The sequence below is a fragment of the Notolepis coatsorum genome (genome assembly GCF_963971535.1).
Source record: "Notolepis coatsorum genome assembly, chromosome: 7".
NCBI lineage: Eukaryota > Metazoa > Chordata > Actinopteri > Aulopiformes > Paralepididae > Notolepis > Notolepis coatsorum.
Window position 1 is genome coordinate 141,559,763 of NC_140171.1, and position 27,569 is coordinate 141,587,331.

The window sequence follows — 27,569 nt, forward strand, 5'->3', positions numbered from 1 at the left end:
TACTGTGCACATCCTCTCCTCCATGCGTCTATATTATGTTATTTGATATTCTAATCAACGGACGTCATGGTTGTTCCCTTTTCCCCCGAATCTCTCCCTATGTAGGCAATAGGCATATAGATTACTTGACCACGGTGTTCACTCCCTCGGGATCTCTCCATGCTCCATTAGTAGCGGACGGGATGTGATTATTGATGATGGCTCATCAGCTGCTATTTGAACAGAGCAGAAACAAAAGTCAACACAGACAGACGACGACGAAGGCAAAACGGTTGAGAGAAAGAACGCGCGTCAGTTGGTTGTTAAAAAGTTGGTTGTTATTAAGAACTCCACTGATATCAGTGAAGTTCTTGCCCTGCTCAACTTCGGGAACTGCTGCAAAGTCCAGAACCCGCCCGGCGTGTGATGTGACAAAGTGTTACAGTCATGGCGTTGGTTCAGTCCTGAGCCTGCACTCTAACACCATGCCTGCTCAGCACCATGGAGAGCGCCTCTCCTCATGCACTCGACTCGTTTTACTAAAGGCACTCCATATTAAAAAGGGTAAAGCCACCCTGAAATAGAATTCATACAGTACTAAATACTGTGTGCTATTTCTAAAATAGGTCTACTGTACAGTTCAGTTTACATTTGTGAATATGACCAAGCGGAATACCAGAGACAAGTGATGATGTCACCCGTGATCTGCTCCATAGATGGTGAATAGTGGAAATATTTAACTATTTAAAACCCAGGACACTATAGTAGGCCTACCCATATGGATCGTTTCCTGGGATATGGGTACATATTTCATTCAGCGCTGTATGTCCTAGTCCTACGTTTCAACAAAATTCATTAGTTCAAGCTAAGTCTATCAACAAGGTTGGTCACTACTAATTAATTGCCAATGGACCTACTTCAAAAAGTGTCACTTGATGACATATCACAAATTCAAGTGTTGATTCAAGTCTGATTTCCAGCTTTGGGAAATGTAAATAGATATTGACTGAACTGTCCCAAGATCACGGGAATAGTACGATGTAGATTTTGCTTTACGGTGGATTTTCTTTTTCATCATTATCGAACTCTGAATTGTAACCATCTAAATGGGAAAAACATTTCAAGGGCTGTGTTAAGATCAAGTAGTAGAATAGTGCTTCTATGTTGATGGGTCAACCCAAATAGTGTCTGTATGTCTATGTATGAATTCAAGAATAGATCAGAAAACTAATAATTAACAGCACAAGTGTGTGTGTGTGCGCACACTTGCTATAGACCTATAAAGTAGCCTAACAGTGCTCAAAGCATCTGCCAGCCTCATAAAAGGGATTAGTGCATTGTAGCGTTCAAGTAGGCATTTCAAATTTGTTTGTTTTTTAGTTAGAAATAAAAGGCCAAAGTAGTTTTATTTCTTTTCATCATATGACCATGTCTACTACACATTTAGAAAGTTGGATAACATTCCCAGTGAACCCAGAGATAATGATGGTTTAGGTGTGAAATACATAGTATTCTGATGCAGCGTTCTGCCATATGGCACAGCTCCATGCCCACATGTCACATGAATGATAATCACCTACTATTTCATTACCATCACCAGTTGTTTGCAATCAAATCCTATGAATAGGGGACACATGCTAAGTGGGGTAATCAAAGAGTGTGTTGATCTGACAGACAGTCAGACACTGCATCAAAGATTCATCTTTCCATTGTTACAAAATACATTTCTCTAGTAAGTTAAACCTGCATCTCGTTGAGAACAATCATTTCAAATGTATTTAGAATAACCCTTCATCCAATTTCATTCATAAATGACAAAGATAGTAAAAAATTAAATAAATAAAAAAAGACAAGCCTAGAAGATAGCTCTTCGTATTGACACTATGTCTACTACACTATTTGCATTGCTGCGGTCAGGCAAGCGCTACCGGAGTCTCATGGCCGGTACAGAGAGACTCAGAAGGAGCTTCTATCCCCAGGCCATCAGGATGCTCAATGACTCTTTATGTAACATCATCAACCCATCCATCTACTCATCGCACACATCCACATGCACACACTCACTTTAAACAAACACTCACCTTACAGTAACACTCACTTTAACACTACATTATATTTATCTATTTATTAGAGATTTGCACTACATTCATACCTCATTTGCACCTTGCCTTAGAACACTTTTAGTACTTCATTGTACGTAGGTTGTACTTTAGTTTGTATATTGTTATTCCTCTTTTACTTTATTTTTACTGTATGAAGCACATTCTCAGGGACTCATACAGAACCAAGCATTTCACTGTAAAGTACATGTACCTTATACGTGACAAAAAAAAAGACAAACTTGAACTTGAAACTTGCAGGCCCTGCACGTGTAAACGAGTAGCTTTCTAGCTCAAAATACTGTTCCAGGGACCCAGTTTGTTGTTTATTTCAGGTTAGGAAAACATACCAGATATTTATTTCCCCCATTCCTGAGACCCCCCCCCCACACACACTAAAACGACAGAGTACCGCTTTAATCACGAACCTAAAATCACTGCTAAAATCCGTTTCATTGAAAATCATTCCCACTAAAAAAAGAATAACACTTTTGTGAATTGGAAGCCATTGCGGGCAGGTTGTGCCTGTGACCACCTCTCCTCCCACACACTCTCTCTCTCTCTCTTTCTCAAAATAAGAGACCGGAGGCGTGCAGTGTTATTCAAATGGCAGGTGTATTATAACGCTCAGGTAGAAGACAGAGCATGCAACACATGAGCACTGTCGGGTTCCTTCAGTCCTTTAATGAGAGCCGTCTCCACCACCTACCCCCCCTCACAGCCTCATCTAACCTCCCCTCCTAACTCTTGCATAGTAAACATTTTATTCTCCTCTCTCTCTCTACTCATCTCCCCCTCCTCTTCCTCCCCAACCGGTGGCGGATGACCGCACCCTTTTACAGAGGGGGGAACGAGAGCTGGAGGACAGAGGGAGAGAGAGAAGCAGAGGATGAAAGGAGGTAGGCGATAAGAAAAAGGATAAGGAAGAGGAGGCGACATGAGATCCTGGGAAGAAATCAAGGATGGGAGGAAGAGGGGAAAGTGAAGGAGAAGGAGAAAGAGGAGAGAGGAGAAGGTATGCAGTGGAGGAGAAGTGCACATCAACAGGATTAGCTCCATGTCCCACTCATATTTACACAACAACACAGACGGATCATACAGGATTATTACACACTACCTTATATATTCATATTCAGCAGAATCTCCCAGAAATTTCTCGTCATCTACAAGCCAACCGATCTTTGATCCGAGGGCCTGGAAAAACTCTTCAGGGATGCATAATGCAATATCGTCTTTTTGCGATATCTTAAAGAGTATGTTTCTGAGTGGATTCAGGTTGAGACTTGATTGCCCGCCTTGCAACTGACCGGACTTTGCGGTAATAAAGAAACCCAAGGTTTTTTCCAGGACGGCGATAGGAAATCTTCAAGAACTAAACAGCTATAATATGGCATGCATAGAAGAGCTGCACCACAGAGAATGTATAGACCTACACAGCACTAACCCACCGTTAACATAGTGCCAGAGAGAGACAGAGAGAGATTGCAGATCTCACTGTCGAACAGGTATTTGGGGAAGGGGGCTTTTTTGCATCAAGTTGGAAGACAAGACGTGCTTAAGACTAAGTTCAGGACTAACTTAGATGTGAGGTTTTAAGACTAAGACGTTCAAAACATTCCTATGCTCCACCCCCAGCTCACACAGACACGCGTGTGCGTGCGTGTGTGTGTGCATGCGTGCACAGTCTGCGCACACATACATGTTCTCATTGATGATGGAATGTTTATGACGTAACTTTTACAGGCTGAAGTGAAGGAATCAAGTAAACAAACACACAACTGCTGCTGATCAATAGAGCGCACACACAGTTACACGTTCACATTCAGCAACTCTGGCTGCTGGCTGTGTTATTGATGAGCCGCTGGTCAACCACAGGGTGCTGTGATCACAACAACACACACACACACACACACACACACACACACACACACACACACACACACAGAAAAACATTCTGGAAACTGGCTCCCTCAAAATGTCCTTTCAGTTTAAGCTCAGTCCCCATTGGCCAACCAGTAGCCACACGCTCAGCCATTTGCCTTTTCAACTATCAGCTTGTGTGAGAGTGTGTGTTTGTGTGTGTGTGTGTGTGTGTGTGTGTGTGTGGAGGGGGTCATGATGGGCTAGTGATGGTGATGTTGTCCAATCAACTTGCTGGAGTGAGCAGCATGTCTGGGTTGTTCTGGAGATATTGTGTGTGTGGGTGGGGGGGGGGGGGGGGGGGGGTTGTGCTGTCTGTAACTGTGTGCGTGTGTGTGTGTGGGGGGGGGGGGGGGGGGGGGTGGTTGTGCTGTCTGTAACTGTGTGTGTGTGTGGCGGGGGGTGGTTATGCTGTCTGTAACTGTGTGCGCGTGTGGGTGAGGGTGGTTGTGCTGTCTGTAACTGTGTGTTTGTGTGTGTGGCGGGGGGTGGTTGTGCTATCTGTAACTGTGTGTGTGTGTGTGTGCGCGTGTGGGTGAGGGTGGTTGTGCTGTCTGTAACTGTGTGTGTGTGGCGGGGGGTGGTTGTGCTGTCTGTAACTGTGTGTGTGTGGCGGGGGGTGGTTGTGCTATCTGTAACTGTGTGTGTGTGTGTGTGCGCGTGTGGGTGAGGGTGGTTGTGCTGTCTGTAACTGTGTGTGTGTGGCGGGGGGTGGTTGTGCTGTCTGTAACTGTGTGTGTGTGGCGGGGGGTGGTTGTGCTGTCTGTAACTGTGTGTGTGTGGCGGGGGGTGGTTGTGCTGTCTGTAACTGTGTGTGTGTGGGGGGGGGGGGGTGTTGTGCTGTCTGTAACTGTGTATGTGTGTGTGCGTGTGGGGTGCTGTGTGTAGCTGGGGTGACGTGGGTCAGATTGGTGGAATGAGATGTTAGACGAGGCCTTTGTAGTGGACCGTGAAGCTGGAACGGGCTCGGTCTGCACGCTGGGTCAGACTTGTATGATGTATTCAGGGTTGGTGTAGGAGAAACCCTGGAACTCGTTCTGGTCCAGGTTCATGATGAAGAGCTTGTCCGTCGGCGTCAGCTCCACCGGCATCTTGGTGAACTCCTTGTCAAAGTTACCGACATCACGGCGAGATTTCTGGCAGAGGGAGAGAAGAAGAGGAGAGAAGAGTGGAGGAGAGAAGAGTGGAGGAGAGGAGAAGAGTGGAGGAGAGGAGAAGAGTGGAGGAGAAGAGTGGAGGAGAGAAGAGTGGAGGAGAAGAGTGGAGGAGAGAAGAGTGGAGGAGAGGAGAAGAGGAGAGGAGAAGAGTGGAGAGAAGAAGAGGAGAGGAGAAGAGTGGAAGAGGAGAGGAGAGAAGAGGAGACGAGTGGATGAGAGGAGAAGAGGGGAGAAGAGAAGAGTAGAGTGGAGGAGAAGAGGAGAGGAGAGAAGAGGAGAGGAGAAGAGGAGAGGAGAGAAGAGGAGAGAAGAGGAGGAGAGGAGAGGAGCAGGACGGATGTGATGGGAAGAACAGAAGAAGATGTTAGTCTGGCTTAAAAGAAAAAATTTCAAATGGTCATGAGATAGACAGAGCAAGTGAAGGCACTTGATTAAGAGAGAGTGTCCCCCCCACAGAAGAACACTGATGGGAACACCCCAATGCCTTGGGACATGAGCAGACAGGACACTTGGTTAAGAGAGTCCCCCCCACAGAAGAACACTGATTGGAACATCCCCATGCCTCGGGACATGAGCAGACAGGACTGTACCAAACAAACAGGGGTGGCGCCATGAGGAGAACAGGACTCTGGAGTCTGGACTTACTGAGACACACCGATGATTCCACAAAGACCGCAGAGCAGGCAGACAAAAAACAAACACACCCTTTTCCCGACGAAACCCAGAGACACAAAAAAGACGACAAGACCCCCTGACAGTTGAAACAGTACAGATAAAAGACCGAAGACAGAAAAGGAAAAAGATCTGAGAGCCAGAGATAAGAATGTTCCAGAACAGACAAGAACCAACAATTGTCTTGAGGCCAAACCACAGCCAAGGGAAGATTTGACAAAACTACAAGGAGATGAAATAGAGTCTCAGGCAGTAACTCACATGTACATATACACACACATATAATATATTATATAATATACTTTGGTTTCCTACCTCTTTGGTCTACCCTCAGGGCCTCCAGCTGCCTTGAGGGTGGGGGTAGGGGGGGCTCTAACCCACGATGCACCAGAGACCTAGACACCTCGTCTTCACTAATTCAGCTCATGTGGGACCATTGGGGCGAGGCAGGTGAAAGTGATTTTGTGTGTTTTCTTTTTTTCTAAACGTGTCTCTCAACACTTTCAGTGCCAGGGACGTCATATCTCGTTTTATCAGCCCAATGCCTGAGTGCCCACGACGTGTATTAGCGTTTTATTGTTTCATTAGCGATCTGAAATCATATTTCATCAACCGAGTCTCCCGTTGGTACAGCAGCCCCTACAGGAGCTCAGAATGGAAAAAAGCGCCCCCCCCCAACACGTTTACAGGAACGTTTTGGAGTTGTATTTAGAGTATTTCATGACTGTTGGGAACTAGGCTACACTGGCACACCTACTTCCAGTGAATAACGCTAAGCTAGGCTAACGGTGCGGCTGTTCCCTAAGCCTAATGCATGCACAGAGAAGAAAAGGGTATGTATCGGCTCGTCTAACTCCAGGGTAGATGGCAAATAAGCGAATTTCCCAAAAAGTTGGCGTGTTCCTTCAAGTTTGCATGTCATGGTGTGAATGAGTAATGAGGCGGACACGACAGCAGCAGTAGTAGTCTGGTAGGCACCAGTGAATATATTCAGTTTCCAGTCATACAGGACAGTTAAACAATCCACAGTGACGTCCGTCTCACCAGAAATATGATATCTCACCAAACATCTCTCCGATAAGAGCCGAATATACTGGTATCATGCTTCTCTCATGCCATCACATTTACCACTGCCATCATCATCACCATCATCGTAATAGTCACTCATCGTCAGCAAACATAATTACATATCATAAAACGATGGTCGTGATACCATTCTCTAGCTTCCCTATCGGCGTCCTCTTGGGACAAGCCAGCCTCGGAAAACAAGATACAACATTGTTACTAGCCTGCATCCATCCAGCTGCACAAAAAAAAAAAAACACACATCTTCATTTTATGTTTCTTCTGAAAATGAATTTCCATGGCAATGTACATATGAAATATCATACTGTATTGTATCTTTTGAGACTAGACTAGTTATACTGCATATTTCTAATAATTACACATGTACTGCTAAATGGCACAAAATGGCTGCCCCTTGTTATTGATAAAGGCAAAAAAGAAAAAAATTAAAAGAGAAAGTTTCTCCCTGTATTTCTTTCTGTGACCTCAGAAATCAACCTCTTTTTTTGGCACAGTTGGGCATGCTGTGACTGCAAGCTTCAAAACTATCAAACATTTCTTGGGACAAGAAAATATGAAATGTAAAAAATAAAAAATTATAATAAAGAAACACACAAAAAAAACGATTGTTTAGAAATAATATATAACTTTTGCCAGTTTTGTAAATAGTAGTATTTTGTCGGATTCTCATCCATCTCCTGTTTAACCCAATATACTAAACAACACAGTAGAATGTGGTGAATACTTTCAGAAATCAATCAGACTCTTCCTAAAGGAACGTCAAGATCTCCATTTCTCTGACCGGTCATAATATAAATCAGCGCAACATTCCGATAACGTCACCACGACAATAGATTCAACGGAATGTTCAAAGTGTGTCAGCGTTTGGTCCGAGACGAAAGTAGGTCATCTGCAATGGGGACATCGACTGGTCCTCGCACCATCACACGGATGCGATTGATCAGGTATCACTTGTACGATCGTACTCTCTCGTACTGTATGAATGTCACCGATATGTGATCATAGTACATTTAAATGAATATTATCGATACGTTTTCATAATATTACTATACATGACTTGGAACACTGAGACTGAAGCAGAGGACTTAATTCTCCTTCATTCTCTGACGGGCCTGGTTTATAACTGATCCCAGATCTGACCTCGGGGGGGGGGGGGGGGGGGGGGCTGTGCTGCATTCAAGACTGAGCCACATTTCTGAACACTGCAGATACAAATACAGTCACTACAAGCCCATATGAAGTCCAATATGGCGTCCGCAGTGTTGCCATCACATGCTTGTCCTCTGTAAACGATAACGGGGAATCTTTTCACTGTTTCTCCTACGACGAGCATTTCACTGTTTGACACTGATCCCTGCAAGTGTGATTCCTGGCTGTATTTCTATCTGATCACTGTTCCATGCTTTCCCCCCCTGCTGAATGCGCCCCGGCTATAACATCATGATGGCTCTATGGGGGATGGGGATGGGGGGGGGGGGGTTGCGATAGGCGGAGAGAGGTCAGTGAGACGTGCTGGGGTACTCTGGGTTAACGAAAGAGAAGTCTTGGAACTCCTCCTGGTCCAGGTTGGCAATAAGCTCCTGGTCGGGGGGAGTCAGCACTGGGGGGTGGCGTGTGAAAAAACGATCAAAGTTCTCCGCGTCTCGCCCACACTGCCATGGAAAGGAGAGGGAGGGAGGGAGAGAGAGAGAGAGATGGAAGAGAGGGAGAAAGAGATGGAGGCATGGAGTGAGTATGATGGAGGGATGTGGCAGGGGGGGGGGGGGGGGGGGTGGGGGGGACAACAACAGAAGAAAAAAGAGAAATACAACTAAAACATGACATCAACCAATCAAATCATTCACAGTCGAGACTGTGGATTTCCATTGGTCCATATGTTAAGCCAATGAAGTCTCAGTTGCATCATCGGTGACTGCGCCCACAAATGACGGGTCAGCGTTTGTCGGGGGCAGTGACCAATGGCCAGATAGATGATGACTGGGGTTGACGGGCAGGGATGAGTGAGTCACTGATTTACTTACCTGAGGTTAACCAAGAGGCAACGTGCTGTTCCGATTTCAAATCTGCGTTAGAGCACGCTTGCGTGCATGCGTGCGTGTGTATGTATGTGCATTTGTGCGTGTGTGTGTGTGACACACGTGTGCGTGTGTGGTAGTGTTACTCACAGATTTAGGTTTGAATGGAGGCTGCACCTCTTTGTTTTCCAGTTTCTCCCAGTCTATGTAGCGGAAGAAGGCATGTTCCTTGATGTCCCTCTCCCCCTCTGGACCACAGCCCAGACGCTTGCCTGGGTGCTTGGTCATTAGCTAGAACACAAACACACACACGAACACGCACGCACACAAACACACACACATAGTGAATGTAAGAGCCGCATTCAAGCTTATTTGTTTTGATTAATTGTGAATCTGTATTAATACATTTCTCTGTTGCAGTGAGTGGGGCGCTTTGCTCAAGTGAATGGGGCGGGGCTAACGCTATAAGCCACAGGTGCGGCGTGTGACGGCAGAGCAGCAGGCAGCAGCAATACTGTCATTGACACGCAACGCAGACGCAACCTTTTTGTTATTGAGATTATTAGGATCTCTTGTTTTATTTTTATGTACGATATTGTTTTCATATTTTGTTCTTGCTGGACCATTAAAAGAGCAAAAGGAACAACAAAAACGTGCAGTGGTTTCTGTTCTGCGACTGCGAGTCTGACACTGCTTCCCAGCCCTACAAGTGGCCAAGAAAGGAATATTCTAATAGGTTATAGGACAAATCTGTTAGGATTTTGGCCACTACAGTGAACATTTAAAACCTGCAGGTCTAAAACACATGTGTATGTTATGTTGTAATGGTAGCCTTGCTGTGTGGCAGAGATGATGTATGTTATGTTGTAATGGTAGCCTTGCTGTGTGGCAGACATGATGTATGTTATGTTGTAATGGTAGCCTTGCTGTGTGGCAGACATGATGTATGTTATGTTGTAATGGTAGCCTTGCTGTGTGGCAGAGATGATGTATGTTATGTTGTAATGGTAGCCTTGCTGTGTGGCAGAGATGATGTATGTTATGTTGTAATGGTAGCCTTGCTGTGTGGCAGAGATGATGTATGTTATGTTGTAATGGTAGCCTTGCTGTGTGGCAGACATGATGTATGTTATGTTGTAATGGTAGCCTTGCTGTGTGGCAGAGATGATGTATGTTATGTTGTAATGGTAGCCTTGCTGTGTGGCAGAGATGATGTATGTTATGTTGTAATGGTAGCCTTGCTGTGTGGCAGAGATGATGTATGTTATGTTGTAATGGTAGCCTTGCTGTGTGGCAGACATGATGTATGTTATGTTGTAATGGTAGCCTTGCTGTGTGGCAGAGATGATGTATGTTATGTTGTAATGGTAGCCTTGCTGTGTGGCAGAGATGATGTATGTTATGTTGTAATGGTAGCCTTGCTGTGTGGCAGACATGATGTATGTTATGTTGTAATGGTAGCCTTGCTGTGTGGCAGAGATGATGTATGTATTCTCGAGTTACATGCCGATATTTGAGGCTTGCGCAAAGTACACGGTATTGCGCAAATACTACTCCCGACTCTTGGGGCTCTAGTTCCGTCAATCATTTGGCGATCTCGAAAAATGATTGGACAGGGTTGTAGCCAATGAGTCTGGCTTTCCACCCGGGGATGTACGAATCAGGGATCTAGGTGAAACGTTACGAGCGAAAGAACAGGAAGAGAAAAACCGCAGAATGAATTGAAGTCTATGAGAAAACTGAGCTTTTCTTTTGTACACAGTTTACCAAAATCACTCCTAATCACTAATTTCTGAACGGATCTTTGTGAAATTTGGACATGTACTACATAAGACTTCACGCTATGGATCTCAGGAGTTTTTTAAGCCATACGAATTTCTGGGGAAATACTACTTCTGGACTACTAACTACTACAGAAAAACTTGAGTAACAAGTTTTTCTACAACTCAAATTTAGTCTTTATTGTATCATAAACCTCAGAATGTTATCTTTCAAAAGAGACCATGCATGTGTTATAAGTATAAAGTATAGTATTTTGGTTTGCAAAAAAGGTATGCAGTCCTTAGTGTGGTAGTAAAAGGGTTAACCTTCTGTAGTGTGGTAGTTAAAGGGTTAAGCATGTGTGTATGCGAGTGTGTGTGTGTGCCCACCCCCTTGCAGATGTTCAATCATTTAACCCTTTCACTGCGACAATACAGAAGGTTAACCATTTCACTGCCACATGACAAAGGGTTAACCCATTCACAACCACACTACAGAAGGTTAACCGTCTAGTGTGGTAGTGAAAGGTTAACCGTCTGTAGTGTGGTAGTGAAAGGTTAACCGTCTGTAGTGTGGTAGTGAAAGGGTTAACCTTCTGTAGTGTGGTAGTGAAAAGTTAACCTTCTGTAGTGTGGTAGTGAAAGGTTAACCGTCTGTAGTGTGGTAGTGAAAGGTTAACCGTCTGTAGTGTGGTAGTGAAAGGGTTAACCTTCTGTAGTGTGGTAGTGAAAAGTTAACCTTCTGTAGTGTGGTAGTGAAAGGTTAACCGTCTGTAGTGTGGTAGTGAAAGGGTTAACCTTCTGTAGTGTGGTAGTGAAAAGTTAACCTTCTGTAGTGTGGTAGTGAAAGGGTTAACCTTCTGTAGTGTGGTAGTGAAAGGTTAACCGTCTGTAGTGTGTGTGTGTGTGTGTGTGTGTGTGCCCACCCCCTTGCAGATGGCGACAGCCTCCTTGGACATGGCCTTGGGGTAGGACACGTGGTGCTCCATGATGGACTGGAACAGCTCGTCTTCATCCTCTCCGTCAAACGGCGGCTGGACGGACAAACAGAACACTGGAGCTTGAAGTCGCTCTCCGCCACAGAGCTCAGATAGTTCACCAATACTGTGACAGTGAATATAGGAACATGAATGCCATTTACTAGGGTTGGGTACCTTTCACAGTTGAATCTACCTACCTCAGTTAAAAAAGAAAGAAATCCAAACTTCAAATAATTTATTATCATTATTATTTATTTAGAACAATTTGTTAATATATACTGTATATAATATATAACATTGCAGCGAGCATTGTCCGCATCTAGCTTTGTAAAGTGTAACAACACTTGCGACCGTTTTCGGCTTCCCATTGCCCCGACTGCTTTGTTGTTGAATCAAGTCAAATCCTAGGTAAGCGTGTATTGACGTGAACGTGCGGTACACTTCATAGGTTTCGTTTAGCGGTAAACAAAACCTTGACGTCATCAGACAAAGAAATAATAATAATTATTATTATTTTTAAAGTATTTAATTTATTATAATTTCTTACCGAAATGTGGCACCGGCGGATCTCACGTGAGTCGGTACTCGGTATTACAGACGTGATTCGGTCGGTACCCTTAATTCGGTTCGGTTCCCATCCCTACCATTTACTAATATTATACTGACTGTTGTTATAATTGTTGTTATTATATTAGGACGGTGTGATACTCGGGAGATCCAAACTCATGGAATGTAACTCCTCTACTTCCTGTATTGACCCTATACCCACAGCATTTTTTTTAAGCGAATATTCCAGAGTATTGCAAGTCATGTCCTAAATATTATCGCTTCCGACTGGTATTTTCCCAGATGCATTCAAAACAGCCGTCGTGAGACCCTTACTAAAGAAACCCAAACTAGACAGTAATGTATTAACCAACTATAGGCCAATATCCAACCTCCCATTCATCAGCAAGATACTTGAAAAAATGGTCTCAATACAAATAAACTCCCTTTTCAAAGAAAACAACATCATGAAGGAATTTCAATCAGGCTTCAGAACGCACCATAGCACTGAAACTGCTCTTACAAAAATAATTAGTGACTTCAGAATAAACTCTGATGCAAACAAAGTCTCAATTCTCGTCCTATTAGATCTAAGCGCAGCGTTTGACACGATCGACCATGATATCCTAATAAATCGGCTAGAAAAGTTAGTTGGTCTTTCTGACTATGTATTAAACTGGCTCAGAACATATATCAAAGGGAGAAAATATTACGTCAGGCTTGGAGATCATTCTTCTGAGAAACATGACACCTACTTCAGAGTTTCACAGGGGAGCTGCCTTGGTCCATTATTATTCTCACTATACATGCTGCCACTCGGAGACATCATTAGAAAACACAATGTATGTTTCCATAGTTACGCAGATGACACACAATTGTACAATTGTCAGCTGAACCAAATGATCACACAGCTATAAACTCCCATTTCCGCCTGTCTCTTAGCAATAAACAAATGGATGACGAACAACTTCCTAAAATTAAATGAGGGCAAAACTGAAATCCTACTAGTCAGTCCTATAACAAAAAGAGAAATGTTACAGAGCAATATCTTAAATGCTGTTAAATGGCTTTTAATGGCATCTCAACTATTGGGTAATGTTAATTTAATTCAGGCGATGTTTTAATTGATTTATTCTAGCGATCTAACAAACACACACCTGTCCTGCCAGCATCTCATATAGTAGCACTCCATAAGCCCACCAGTCTACTGACCTCCCATACGGCTGGTAGGCTATGATCTAGAGGAGGAGAGAAGCATTCATTACATGGGTTAAACTATGGAATAACTGTGACAAGAAAGTAAAAATGTGTAGTTCGATACATACATTTAAGAAATTATTCAAATATAAGGTGATATATAAATATAAAACCTTATTATTATCCTAATTATATTTGATTATAACAGAACTATTAAAATCATGAAAAAAAAAGAAAAAGAATTTATACGTTTTGTATATAAAACTATGAAACTTTTGTAACCCTTTGTTTTTGCAAAATGATGTACTGAATTATGTTTTTTTAATAATTTTTTTTATAATGTAATGTAAAAAGGGTAGGCAATTATAAGCCTCGGCTTCAGCCTACACCTTTTCGGTCATTTTCTTTCTTTTATAAATGTTCTACTGCTGTACATTGCTTTGTAAAAGAAGACCGAAATAAAATCATTCATTCATTCATTCACATTATCCCTTTCACTGCCACACGACAGAAGGTTAACCCTTTACTAACACACAACCGACGGTCGCCGTGCGGCAGTGAAAGGGTTAACCTTCTGTGTGTTGTCGCAGTGAAAGCGTTAACCGTTTGGTAGCGCGGCAGTGAAAGGGTTATAAGCTGAGAGAGCAACCCCTCCCTCTGACCCCAAAGCACGCGCACACACACACACACACACACACACCTCTGGGGCGATGTAGTCTGGCGTGCCACAGAAGGTCTTGGTGGTGATGCCATCATACATGTTCTCTTTACACATGCCAAAGTCTGCTATCTTGATGTGGCCCTCTGAGTCCAGCATCACGTTGTCCAGCTTCAGGTCCCTGAGGACACACAGGCACAGAAAGTCTGTTTCTGTTTATTGGATTATTGTAAGTGTATTTTTTCTTTACTTACTATTACTTTTTAAATGTATTATTTTGTTTTGTTTTGTTTTTTTATCTTAAAAAAAAAACATGATTTAAATTAGGGATGTCCGATATTATCGGACGATATTGGCATTAAAATGTAATATCGGAAATTATCGGAATCTGTAAAAAAAAAAAAAAAATCATATATACATTTTTACATTTATTTAACCTTTATTTACCCAGGCAAGCAAGTAAGATCAAATTCTTATTTTATTTATTGTCAAAAGTATGCATAATGTTGTGTTAATTCCACGACAAGAGATATTTAATGTTAATTACCTGAAATTATTCTGTTTTTTGGGGGCGGGGAACCCTGCATATATCGGTATCGGTTGATATCGGTATCGGAAATTAAGAGTTGGACAATATCGGTATATCGGATATCGGTAAAAAAGCCAATATCGAACATCCCAAATTTAGATTGTTATGCTGTGGTGAGGTTTTAATAATATAAGCCCCGATGGGTTTCTTACCTCACCTGCACATCCACTTTATAAATATTGTATTATGTATTTTTTTATGTGTGCAAGTAAAATATATATTATTATAATTATTTTTTAAGTTTACAGTTTACACATATCTACATTGTGGAATCTTACAATAGAAATAAGCGAGAGGCAGAAACAACTCACTGACTCACCGATAGACGATGCCTTTGTGGTGAAGGAAGAAGAGGCCAATGGCGATCTCCGCAGCATAGAACCTTAGATACACACACAGCAAAACACAATGACTAACCTGGATATGTTCACATGTGTATAGGTGTGTGTGTGTGTTTCAAGTTTCAAGTTCAAGTTTGTTTTTATTTGTCACATATACTATAATTACTATACTATAAAAAATATTACAGTGAAATGCTTGGTTCTGTATGAGCCCCTGAGAATGTGCTTCATACAGTAAAAAAGTAAGTAAAAGAGGAATAACATTATACAATATACAAACTAAAGTACAACCAGGGGAGGAAACTAACTTTTTGGCTTACCAGCCAACTGGCGAGTATCTGATTTTTTTTACCAGCCAAACAGATTTTTTACCAGACAAAAAAAATCGCTGATTGTGATAATTACTTCTTTGTATGTCAAGCCGTGTCAATGTTGTGTATGCATCTGGGTAGGCACACTGTGCCTTTAAGACAGCACGGTGGTCTTACGACAGTGCTGTGAAGTACCGTCAAGTGTTGTGGTAACGTCAGTTGGGTTGGTGTGCTGTTGTGCACAGTGCACTGGTTGAGCTAGCCCCTTTCGTGACTGCGATGTGCAAGCCAGGGGCTTTTGAGCATGAAATAAAATGTCTAACCTTACGTCGTAGTCCGGTGCTTTTTTGGAAACATTATAGTCATAACAGATACACCTAGCTGGCTGCTTTGAGCACACGGGGCTAACGTTAGCTAGCAAGCAGCTATAGCTAAAACGCTAACTAGAAGCTAACCACTGTATACAGTTCCAGTAGACTAACATTACACCTCTGTGATTTAAATGTGTCCTTAGTAACTTATACTCGAGGGTTGTACTAGGGTTGGATGCAGTTCCCCGTTGGTCAGTCTGTCTGTTTTCCATCTTCTGCTGTGTTTAACGTTATCTGTTTGCGAGTGCTCCTGATGGCTAGCCTAGTACCGCGGGACTTTTATTATTATATGTCCGCGGGTTGGCCAGTACTGCGCAAACGTTTATTAAACATTATATGTCCGCGGGTGGTCTTGTGCAGTGCTCTCGTGGCACTGTCAACTAAAGCGAACACTCAGAAGACGCGCACCGTTTGCCAGTGCAGTGATTGCAGAATGTTTTATTTTTTTGTATACTCGCCAGCAGGGGAGGAAACTAACTTTTTGGCTTACCAGCCAACTGGCGGGTATCTGATTTTTTTTACCAGCCAAACGTAAAAAATACCAGCATTTGGCCAGTAAAGTGGCCTAATTTCCTCCCCTGAGTACAACCTAAGTACAATAAAGTAAAAATGCAGACAATGAGGTACAAATGCAGACAATGAGGTACAAAAACAAAGGTTATCCTATAACCCTAGTTATATGAGTAATAGCGAGCGCTCTGCTCTATTGGAACATTCCCTATCACTTATTGTGATCTTGAAAACCTTCTGCCACTATGCACCTACACCTGTCCGGCCACGCCCATATTCGCCCATGTATATAAGCGAGGGGTGTGACCGTACTTCCGCTCTTCCCTAGTCTTGCGCTCGCCATTACTCATATAACTAGGGTTATCGTCTCTATTGGAACACAAGAGCAGAGCAGAGCGGAGAGCCCAACAAATGTCCCGCTGAGGTCCCCTACAACTATCAGAACACGGGGGAGGGTCCGAGCCCCCCCACCCCCCCTAGTGAGGGGCTGGGGGGAACAGGACACAGACTGTGCAAAAAAGAGGGGACAGCACCCAACAAACGCACAGGGTGAGCAGACTGTGGGACAGAAGGGCCCGCGACTACCCGACCGTGCGCCCCGCACGCTACCAGGGAACATACGTGAAAACAAAAGTCTGAAGGCTCCCTGAGGAGGAGGCTCCGAAAACTCCCAGAGGAGGCTCCGCTGAGGGGGGGGAAGGCTCCGAAGAACTTCCTGAGGAGGCTCTGAAACTCTGAGGAGGAGGCTCCGAGGCTCTCTGAGGAGGCTTCCCCCCATAATCTCGTGGGGTCAGCTGGCGCACCGGGGAGACAAACACTCCAAAAAGGAGGTTGATCCCTTAATCCAGGCCGACAGGTAACAAGAGCAGAGCTCGACCTGCGCCCAGAGGACTGCAAACTAGACAGGCACGCCTAGAGGGGCTGACTGTAAAAACAGTACTCGTGGGGGCACGAACCTCACGGAATACAAAGCATATAAGAAGTGAAGACAGAGTGCGGCTATCAGCCGTGCGGCGTGTTACAAATGAAAGGCACACACAAGCGTCCTAGGACCCCTTCTCTTCTCCCTCTACACTAAATCACTGGGTAACATTATCACGTCTCATGGCTTCTCGTATCATTGTTATGCCGATGATACTCAACTCTTCCTCTCCTTCCCTCCCTCAGATATCCACGTCTCTGAGCGGATCTCGGCCTGTCTGTCCGACATCTTCGCCTGGATGACGACCAACCACCTCAAACTGAACCTAAGAAAAACAGAATTGCTCCACCTGCCGGCCAAATCCCCCCTGACCGACCTTTCCATCACAGTCGAGAATGCAGCTGTGACCGCGTCCCCGACCGGCAAGAACCTTATTCGTGCTTATTTCGTACACATACCCAAAATACAGTGAATAATCACACGTCTTGTTACAACAAAAAACAGTCACCTCAAAAGAGGGACCTTTTACTTTAAAGTATTTCGAGGACGGGGGACGGGGGGATTGAGCAGTCATCTCCCGCCGCACGTGGAGCGTCCTCGCTTGCCCCCATGGGCAGGCGGCCCGGGGGGGGGGGGGGGGCGGTTTGGGGGTGCAGCTTGCGCTCGCAGGTCCCTACCTTTTCCCCCGGGCGCAGGGTAGCTGGTACCAGGCTGGGGCACGTGTCGGACTCTCCCCCTCGATGGCAAGCCCTCTTGCTGGCGCTGGGGGCAGCGGCTGTGCTGGTCCCTCTGGTGGCTGGTCGTCGCAGAGCCGGACTGGGGAAAGTGCTGAACGAGGACCGACCGCTGCTCCTCCATCTCCTTGTAGGCGGCCGACATCTCGTTTATGGCGGAGCCTAAGAGCCCAGCATCGGAGAGGGGGGCCAGGAGGAGGGGTATCCTCCGTCGCTCATCCAGCGATGCCTGCTCCAGCCACAGGTGTCGCTGAGTCAGGGTAGCGAGAGCGTGCATCTTCCCCGCAGCTATGGCCTGTAGCTGGGTTAGGTGCAGGATAGCACCTAACGCCTGCGCGTGGAGGAAGCGCTGCTCCGTGTCCAGGACCTCCTCGCCCGCCATCAGCCCCGACTGGAAGCGTGCCAGCTGCGCGATGTTGGAGGACGCAGCTAGGCTCTGAGTAGAGGCGATGTAGGCCTGGTCGGACCAGTAGGCCAGCTGCCGGGCCGACCTCCCCTTTGGAAGAGGCTTCTTCTGAGGCTCCCACACTATCTCAGGGCAAAGGACGGATGCCATCGGGTTGTCAAGCCGTGGCACGCCGTCCCTCAAACCCTGGACCAACCCCTCCACCTGCGTGAATGGCACGTAGGCGGGGGATAGGCCGACGATGCGGGGCACCACCTGTCCCGAGACACATAGGCGCCCATGGATGGGAAGAAGGGGCAAACAACGCTCGGCTCCTTCAGCGGGCGGCGTTGGAAGACATGGCCTATCATGTCGTCAGGAACAGGTGTTGGCAGGGGCGTCGGTAACGGTATCCCATTCACGCGTGCAGCTGCCGCCATTAACTCGGGAAAAAGAGCACGCAGCTCTCCCTGCGTCCTCTCTTCCGCCTCGCTCGCATCCCTTGCGCACGGGTAGCTCAAACCAATTGGAAGGTGGGAGCTGACGCTCGGCGCTGAAGAAGGGGCGTCTCGTCTCGGAGTTGGTCATTCTAACCCAGTCTCTGAGTACGAGGCGTCCCAGTATGAAACCAGAGCCTCGGGATCCGATTCTACTGGGGTGTCAAAAAGGAATTCCCCCGCCCCCTCCATATAATCCTCAGTCTCCATCGGATGCAATGGAGAGGAAACGGGGGAATCCCTCCTCAGAGCCAGCTGTTCCGCAGAGCCAAACGCCTTGGGTCCTGAGGCTCACCTTCCTGCGACAAACATGGAGTCAGGGAACCTCCGCGGCTCTCAGAGGAGGTCGCGACTTTGAAGCGCTGGTGGAGGCCTGAGCGATAATTCCCAGGTCCCGGTGGTGATGTCATTTTCAGTTTTTCCAAAGGGAGACTTTAACACTTTGAGTTCCAGCCACGATAAATCTCGTTAGTTCATGCCATGCGTTGAGTGCCAAAAACGAGAAATCTCGATATTTAATAGTTATTTTTTTATGATCGATTTCCATTCATTTTTCATCAATCTAGCCTCACGTTACCATTGGGGATCTATCTGAGCTCGAACAGGGAAAATACCGCCCCCTATCGTCTCTCCGGATGGTATTGCACCCATTGGATTGGACTGAATGAAATGGATGGGAAAAAAAGAGTCCGGAATCCACATTTTACTTGTCAGGCATGTAACCGGAGACGATCCCATTCATTGCAGAGCCGCAGAACAGCATGGAATATGTGTTTCCAGTACCCAGCGTTGGATCAATAAACGGATTCAATATTTGGAATGGCTATCAGGAATTGGAATAATCTTTTTGGAGAACATCTGATCTGAGGTAAGGAAACTATTTTACCAGTCTTGGGATAAGGAGTTTTTTTCACCTATATCTCAGTGTGTCCCATATGTGTGTGTGTGTGTGTGCTGATCAGGAAATAAGATAATCGATTTTTCAGCCCGCTTCTCTAGCGTGCATAAGTACACATATACTATCGATAATCTAGCGTTTATTTGAAAACGATTCATAAATAGGCAGAAAAATTACGTGTTTTGTGTATTCCACTAAAGCGCGATTCCTGCAGAATCACCTTTTTTTCTGGAAGTTTCCAAAAACAAACATTTTTCAAAATGGTATAAAACGGAAATGTACAGATTAAAAAACAATCCGTTTCAACAATGTTGACTGCAAACAAGTCATTGATAAGCGACGGGCGTATTAGACACATAGCCATAATTTAAGATATAGTTTATGCGTTCGCAAATGTGCTCGCCCTCCAATTGACTACAGCGCTGGCACTCAAGCGCTAAATCGTGCGCCCCCTGCTGGCACTCAAAGTGTTAAGGAAAAATTAAAAAAGAGACAGCAACACAATTGAAAACTATAAACAAACTAACTATCTTGTCGCTGCAAAGTGTGCATGTAGCCACGGACTTCCGTGAGTGAAAGATAGGGAAGAGCGGAAGTACGGTCACACACCTCGCTTATATACATGGGCGGATGTGGCCGTGGCCGGACAGGTGTAGGTGCATAGTGGCAGAAAGTTTTCAAGATCACAATAAGTGATAGGGAATGTTCCAATAGAGTTAGTGTTCCAAGTAATAGTTCCAAGGTGAGTGTTAACTCTTTCAGCGCCATGGGTCTAGCCTATCCATCGTTCAACATGTGAAAAAGAATAAATATGTTCATGTATACATTCGCGTGTTATACCGTGGTGAATATTGTATAGTTTCAGAGTGATCCTGGCTAATTCCTGAAAACGGCGCTATGGAGCAATACGTGAATTTGGCTAAAAGCTTTGGCATTGCTCGCCTGGACACGCTATTATTTCCAATTCAAAGGTATATAATAGGTATTATGTTTAATCATGAATGCATGAAGGGGGGGGGGGTCGTTTTTTGATGCTTTGATCGTCACCAGCGGCGTACGCTTTGGAGTACGTTACATGATCGTTGCGATCGATGTGAAATCATGGTTGGATCAAAATAGGATTGATGTCATATAGTCCTTACCTTTACTAGGAGGTATCCCAAAAAGAATATTCCAATTGTATGATCGCGATTTCCAGTATTGGTGTCCATCGTGTTCCCAACATAATCCGGCACAACACATGCATCGGGGGCATTGGACACGCTTCAATGTGATCAAGTGAACCGCTAGACTTGCCTGACCCAAAATACTGCGCCCGGAGGGAATTAAATGCAACACCGGGTGTGAAGAAAAGGTTTCAAAGGGTGGGCGATACTGCCACCTAGCAGGATGCGGCCGGTATTACACTCTAGCAATCTCAGAATGATCCCTATGGTAACCCCGAGGTCCGTGTGCCTGAAATGAATAAAAAAATCGAATAAAAGAAATAATGATGAAAACCCGACTATACTCGGGTATGGCGCTGAGCGGTTGGCGAGTTAACCCGTGTGTGGGTGCACTTACACAGCATGGGGCTCCTTGAACTTGCCGACCTGTTGGATCTGGTACATGAGGTCTCCTCCGTTGATATACTCCATTACAAAATACAAGCGATCCTATAGAAAGGGGCATAGAGAGGTGATGATCAGAGATTCTCCCTCACTCTCCACCTTTAAATCCCGACTCAAAACCTACCTGTTCTCCCAAGCATACAATCCTCCCTACCCATAACCACCCTCCTCCAACCTACCACTTCTCTGTTCATTTGTTTTGCTTATTGTCAGCATCTTTGGGTTCTTGAAAAGCGCTATATAAATAAAATGTATTATTATTATTGTGATGGGAGAGACCTGTGTTGCGCCCAATATCCCCATTTGAGGCATTATTAGGGCAAATTATTCTGCCCCACTTTCCTACCCTGGTACATCTGGGCAGAGTCCACCCTGTAGCTGTGTGAGGAAGGGGGGTTCCCCCAGACAGATATAATATTATAGTATTAATATAATATTATTATTATGCTACTATAGTCCCGAAGCAGGGAGTGCAGCTGTGTGAGGAAGGGGGGTTTCCCAGATAGATATAAAGTTATATCATAGTATTGCGGGCGGCTACGTGGCGTAGTGGGCAAGGCGCTCGCCACGAAATCTGGAGACGCTGGGCTTGCCTGTTCAAGCCCAGCGCTCCACATTTGCTTTCAGTTTAGCTGGTTGTCCGTACTAATACACATTGGCCGTATTAGGGGGTGGGAAACTGATGGGTGGGGATCGGGCGTTGTGGACAGCGACTCCTACAGGTCGGTTGGTGCGCCTGCGCAGTAGAATCAGGAAGTGTCGGGGGCAGCGTGAGCCTCCCACGCGTTACTCCTCGCCACTGAGAGATCGAGCTGCGCAGGTGAAAAGATGCGACTGCTGTTACCTCAAGTACCGGAGGGGACTTGTGCTATGTATGACTTAGTCCACATTGCAGCCGGCTTGTGGGAGGCAAGAAACAGCGTTCGTGACAGGGGAGGGTTGAATTGGATGATACGAAATTGGGATGGGAGAAAATATAGAAAATGGGAGAAAAAGTGGATAAAAAAAAAAAAAGGTTATATCATAGTATTAACCCTTTCACAACCACACTACAGAAGGTTAACCTTGTGTGGCAGTGAAAAAGGTTAACCTTCTGTAGTGTGGTAGTGAAAGGGTTAACCTTCTGTAGTGTGGTAGTGAAAGGGTTAACCTTCTGTAGTGTGGTTGTGAAAGGGTTTACCCTCTGTAGTGTGGTTGTGAAAGGGTTAACCCTTTGTTGTGTGGCAGTGAAAAAGGTGAACCTTCTGTAGTGTGGTTGTGAAAGGGTTAACCCTCTGTAGTGTGGTTGTGAAAGGGTTAACCATTTGTCGTGTGGCAGTGAAAAAGGTTAACCTTCTGTATTGTCACAGTGAAAGGGTTAACCCTTTTGGGGCGACAGTGGCTCGGGAGGTAGAGCTGTCGTCTGGCAATCCGGAGGTTCCCCGTTCGATTCCTGCTCCTCCTGGGCAGCGTGTCGAAGTGTCCTTGAGCAAGACACTTAACCCCTAACTGCTCCCGATGTGCAGGTCGGCACCTTGCATGGTCGCCTCCGCCATCGGTGTGTGAATGTGTGAGTGAATGGGTAAAATGTGAGGAACAAATTGTAAAGCACTTTGGCTAAAAGCTGCTATATAAATGCAGCCATTTATTTACCAAACTGGGCCAGTGCTCCCTTACTTTCTCTGGAGCCCAGGATTGGATCAAGCAGAGCTCGAGCCTCCACAGCTTCAAGAGAAGCGTCAGGAAGTGGCTCATGGACAGAATAGAGGAATAGTTTGAATGGGTTTCCAATCAGTTTTTAGTTATTGTGGGGTATACAATTTTAGCTATAGGTTAGTCTTCTAATGTTTAAAATGTATGTGTTTTGTGTTATTGTCGTGTTTTTGTTGTAGCCTAACAGCCCTGGGACCATGACGGAAATAAGGGTTTTACTCTCTCATGTTATCCTTTGGATCCTTGTTGTGTGTTTTTAATCAATCAATAAAATAAAATAAAATAAAATCAGTGTGGTAGTGAAAGGGTTAATATAGTAGTATTTAGGGATGTTCAAAATTGGCTTTTTTACCGATATACCGATATTGTCCAACTCTTAATTTCCGATACCGATATCAACCGATACTGATATATGCAGGGTTCCCCCCCCCCCCAAAAAACGGAATAATTTCAGGTAATTAACATTACATATCTCTTGTTGTGGAATTAACACAACATTATGCATACTTTTGACAATAAATAAAATAAGAATTTGTTCTTACTTGCTTGCCTGGGTAAATAAAGCTTAAATAAATGTAAAACATTTAAATTAAATAAATATTTTCCGATATTACATTTTAATGCCAATATCGGCCGATAATATCGGACATCCCTAGTTAATATAGTAGTATTGTTATCATTGCGTTACCATGGTCTGGAAGCAGGAGTGCAGCTGTGTGAGGAAGGGGGGCTTCCCGGACAGAGCCAGCACCCTCTTCTCCACCATGGTGCACTCCACGTCGTCGTCCTGGATCACCACGTCCTTCTTCAGGATCTTGATGGCGTACAGCTCCTCGGCACCTTTACGCTCAGCCAGCATCACCTGGTGGACGACATGGGAACAGCAGTTAACTCCTCTTGTAGGGCTGAGCCCAAACGTTCGAACCTTCGTTCGTTGCGTTGGCATTAGAATTCTAAATCAACATAAAAAAATGTAATAATTTTTTTTTTTTATTCATTCTGTTTAACCCAATGGGTTTTTTCTTCACAGTTGCAGATAAACTAGATTAGGCTACACTAATATTATAGTATAAAAAAAACTGATGAGTTATATTCATTAAAGAAAGTTGATATCACACACACACAAACTAACGTTAAATAAAAAAAAAACTTTAAGAAAAAAGTATTTCAATAAATAAAATAAAAAAATGTTACACTTGCAATTTTTTTTTATAAGTGACGCCACTTATCGATTCCATGCAGTTACAGATAAATCGATAAGTGGTCTCAGCCTTACTCTATATTAACTCAGTGTGTCCTCTTGTATTGTGCCGTCACTATATTGTAGAATAGAGAATGACGATGCAGTGTGTGGCTCCATCTAATAAATGTGTGCGTGCGTGCATATGTGTGTGTGTGTGTGTGTGTACCTTGCCAAAGCTGCCCTTGCCCAGCACCATGATGAAGGTGAAGTCAGAGAGCTTGACGCGGTCCTGGTTGCCGTTGCTGTCATACTTACAGACCGAAGAAGAGGAGGAAGGGTCGTTGGCCTTCCCTGGACCGACCCTCGCCCTCTGGAACACGGAGAGAACAGAGAGAGAGAAGCAGGGAGAGAGAAGCAGGGAGAGAGAGAGAGAGAAGCAGGGAGAGAGAGAGAGAGAAGCAGGGAGAGAGAGAGAAGCAGGGAGAGAGAGAGAGAGAAGCAGGGAGAGAGCCGAGAATGAAGAGAGGAAAGAACAAGAATTCTGAAAATTCATTTTCTGGGCTGCTTCTGAGGATTGTTTTGTACAAACGTTGAATTGAATCGCAGCCAGGAGGAGCTACGGCACAGAAAGAGCCAATGTGGTCCAATTAGTGCAAATAACTATATATAATTAAATATATAATAATATATAAATAATTAAATATAATAACTATAATATTAGAGAATTCATGTCCTTGGCCTGTGGCTATGTGCGATCTTTGTGCTATCTGCAAATCGGCCTTGTAGTTTGTGAGATTTGCTGCAGACACACACACAGACAAGACGGACAAACAAGACCATCAATTTCATAAAAGAAAAAAAATGATATTTCTGATTATTTTCAACTTAGTCCCTGTTTTTCTATCACCTGGCACCATACCAATCCATTATGACCAAACCCATTGTCAACTGGACCATGAATGAGTGAGTTATATATATATTTTTTTTTCTTCTCCCTGCCCTTTTCCCCCCCCCCCCCTCGGGGGACAACTTTATTATTTATTATACATTTTAACTATTTACAGTGCAAAATACAATAAAAAGTGTGGGGGGGAACTCAGACTAGACATTGACAAGCAAATTACAACTAAGGACAATGAAGGACAACAACGATTACACATGACAAGGGAAAGGGGGGGGGGGCAGAGAGGGGAGTAAGTAAAGTGGGGGGTGAGGAGGGGGATTGAGGGGGTGGGTTGTGTGGAGTGGATGGCTCACAGGTCAATCTCATGTGATTAGGAAGCCTAGATTATCTACAAGCAAATCCCAGATGCTATTAAATTGTGAGACTTCGATGTGATCCACGGTTGAGATTGTTTCCTGTGATATGCAATTTGAGAGAAGGCCCATTTCTGCGCATCAAAGTTGGCTGAAGCTCTCCCTCCCCGGCTGCAATTAAATCCAACTGACTGATGAATGCTGCTAAAAACACAACGTGTGTCCTTTCAAAAAGGTAAGAGAGACATATTGGGCTGCTTCTGAGGGTTGTTTTGTACAAACGTTGAATTGAATCTCGCAGCCAGGAGAGCTACAGCCCAGAAAGAGCCAATGTGGTCTAATTAGTGCAATCTGTGGGCAGAAACAATCGCTGTGATGTCAGGTGATAGACAAACTGTGTCTAGGTTGAAAATAACCACAATTACCCTTTAAGACAAAAAACATGGTGGAGAAGCGGGTCCTGGCTCTGCCTGGGAGACCCCCCTTCCTCACATAGGTACATACATTTACATTTAGTCATTTAGCTGACGCTTTTATCCAAAGCGACTTACAAGGTCTGTACGACAAGTCATCAGGAAGGGCACAAATCTATCAGCTGAGTAATAGGGGTGGGAATCACCAGAGGCCTCACGATACGATACTATCACGATACTTGAGTCACGATACGATAGTATTGCGATACTAAATATATTGAGATATGCTGCATATTGTGATATTAATATTGTGCTATATTGCGATTTATTACCTTTTTTCAACTGCAAAGTAAAACTTTGTCAACATGTTTTATCTAACAAAATAAAGTTCAGTCTGTTCATCTCACTTCAATCATTTTTATTGCAGAACATGGTATTTTCTCAAGTAGACAGATGTAAACACTGTAATCTGTGTTGCATGTACCTGATAAACTGAACTGTTTGTATTACAGTCATATTCCAACTTAACTGAATGCACACGTGTGCGTGTGGACTACTGTACTATTACAGGTATTGAAATGAACAATGCAACTTCCTTATACAATATATATATATTTTTTAAATAAATATTTAAATATCGATACAGGGATGCCAAGTATCGATATTTAAATATTTATTTACCGCCACGTAAAGTATCGCAATACTACTACGTATCGATATTTTCCCCCACCCCTACTGAGTAACAATGTTCATCAAAGTGTTGAGTGCTACAGTGTAGGTTAGTATATTAGGACAAGTATATAGTATACATAGGTCCTATAACCCATAGATTATTGAGAATTATTACAATTTAATGGATCATTTCTATTTTCTATAGAGTCCCTGTGTCCCTGTGTTCCTCAATAAAACAATAGTAATAGTTTTGATTTGATTTGATGTTTTTTATTTTCGTGTCTTACATACAGGTGTATGCCCAGCCCATATGGGCTTACAAGACACATAACAATAAGTATATAATAATATACTTGACCAATTACTTGACAAATGACAAGAAATGACAAGAAAAATAAAATACAAGAAAATACAATAAAACGTAGTATAACACAAGCTGTACGCAATGTATGTAAACAAAGAAACAAGAGGAATTCAAATACAATTATATAGGATATAGTGTGTTTTGTCTCAAGTGCCATGCTTTCTCCAAAAATCCTGCAAAACTGAAGATGTCCTCAACTCAACATACAACTCTCAGACTGCCAAAACAAATCCGGATTTACAATTTGAATGTTCTCAAATAAAGCCCTCCTCAAATCGGTGTACAAAGGGCAATAAAAAACAAAATGATATTCATCCTCCACCACTCCCAGATCACATAGAACACACAACCGCTCCTCCTCAGGCGTGCCTTGGAATCTACCCACTTCCACAGCCAATGGCAGGGTTTTGATTGATTGATTGATTGATTGAAAACTTTATGAACAGATTGCAGAATGGGTACAATACAGTACAGCTCAATACACACAATTGTTAAGGGGATGCAGACCAGAGAAAGACTTTCGTCTTGTTTACATCAGGGTCCCCCATTTTCAATTCATCAGGATGCAGGGGTGCCGCCAGACCTCAACTGGGCACACTGAGACCTCCGTCTTCTCTTTAAGTTTAACATTACATAAGGTTCAGGAATCATGTCTATTCTAGTGATCTTATTATTATTACTACTATTACTATTGTTTTATTGCACATCGTAGCGGGCATGGCCAACCGCATTTCACTGTATGCCCTGGTGT

At 44.1% G+C, this 27,569-nt stretch overlaps 1 protein-coding gene across 2 annotated transcripts in view; it reads right to left on the bottom strand.

The window, feature by feature from the left end:
- Positions 1-6,786: 6,786 nt before the first annotated feature.
- The window catches only part of LOC311232199 (protein kinase C beta type), a 99,282-nt gene continuing 78,499 nt past the window's right edge, over positions 6,787-27,569 (bottom strand). The window contains exons 9-17 of one of the 2 annotated variants that reach the window (XM_084318907.1): positions 24,339-24,482; positions 23,618-23,791; positions 21,191-21,282; positions 14,978-15,040; positions 14,112-14,250; positions 13,372-13,452; positions 11,615-11,722; positions 9,079-9,219; positions 6,787-8,565 (exon numbers count right to left, since the gene is read on the bottom strand). In XM_084318907.1, coding sequence (XP_084175033.1) covers positions 8,413-8,565; positions 9,079-9,219; positions 11,615-11,722; positions 13,372-13,452; positions 14,112-14,250; positions 14,978-15,040; positions 21,191-21,282; positions 23,618-23,791; positions 24,339-24,482 — 1,095 coding nt within the window. In that variant the 3' untranslated portion in view covers positions 6,787-8,412. Of the gene's footprint in view, positions 8,566-9,078; positions 9,220-11,614; positions 11,723-13,371; positions 13,453-14,111; positions 14,251-14,977; positions 15,041-21,190; positions 21,283-23,617; positions 23,792-24,338; positions 24,483-27,569 lie in introns of those variants that run through there. The other variant, XM_084318908.1, reaches the window with a different exon arrangement.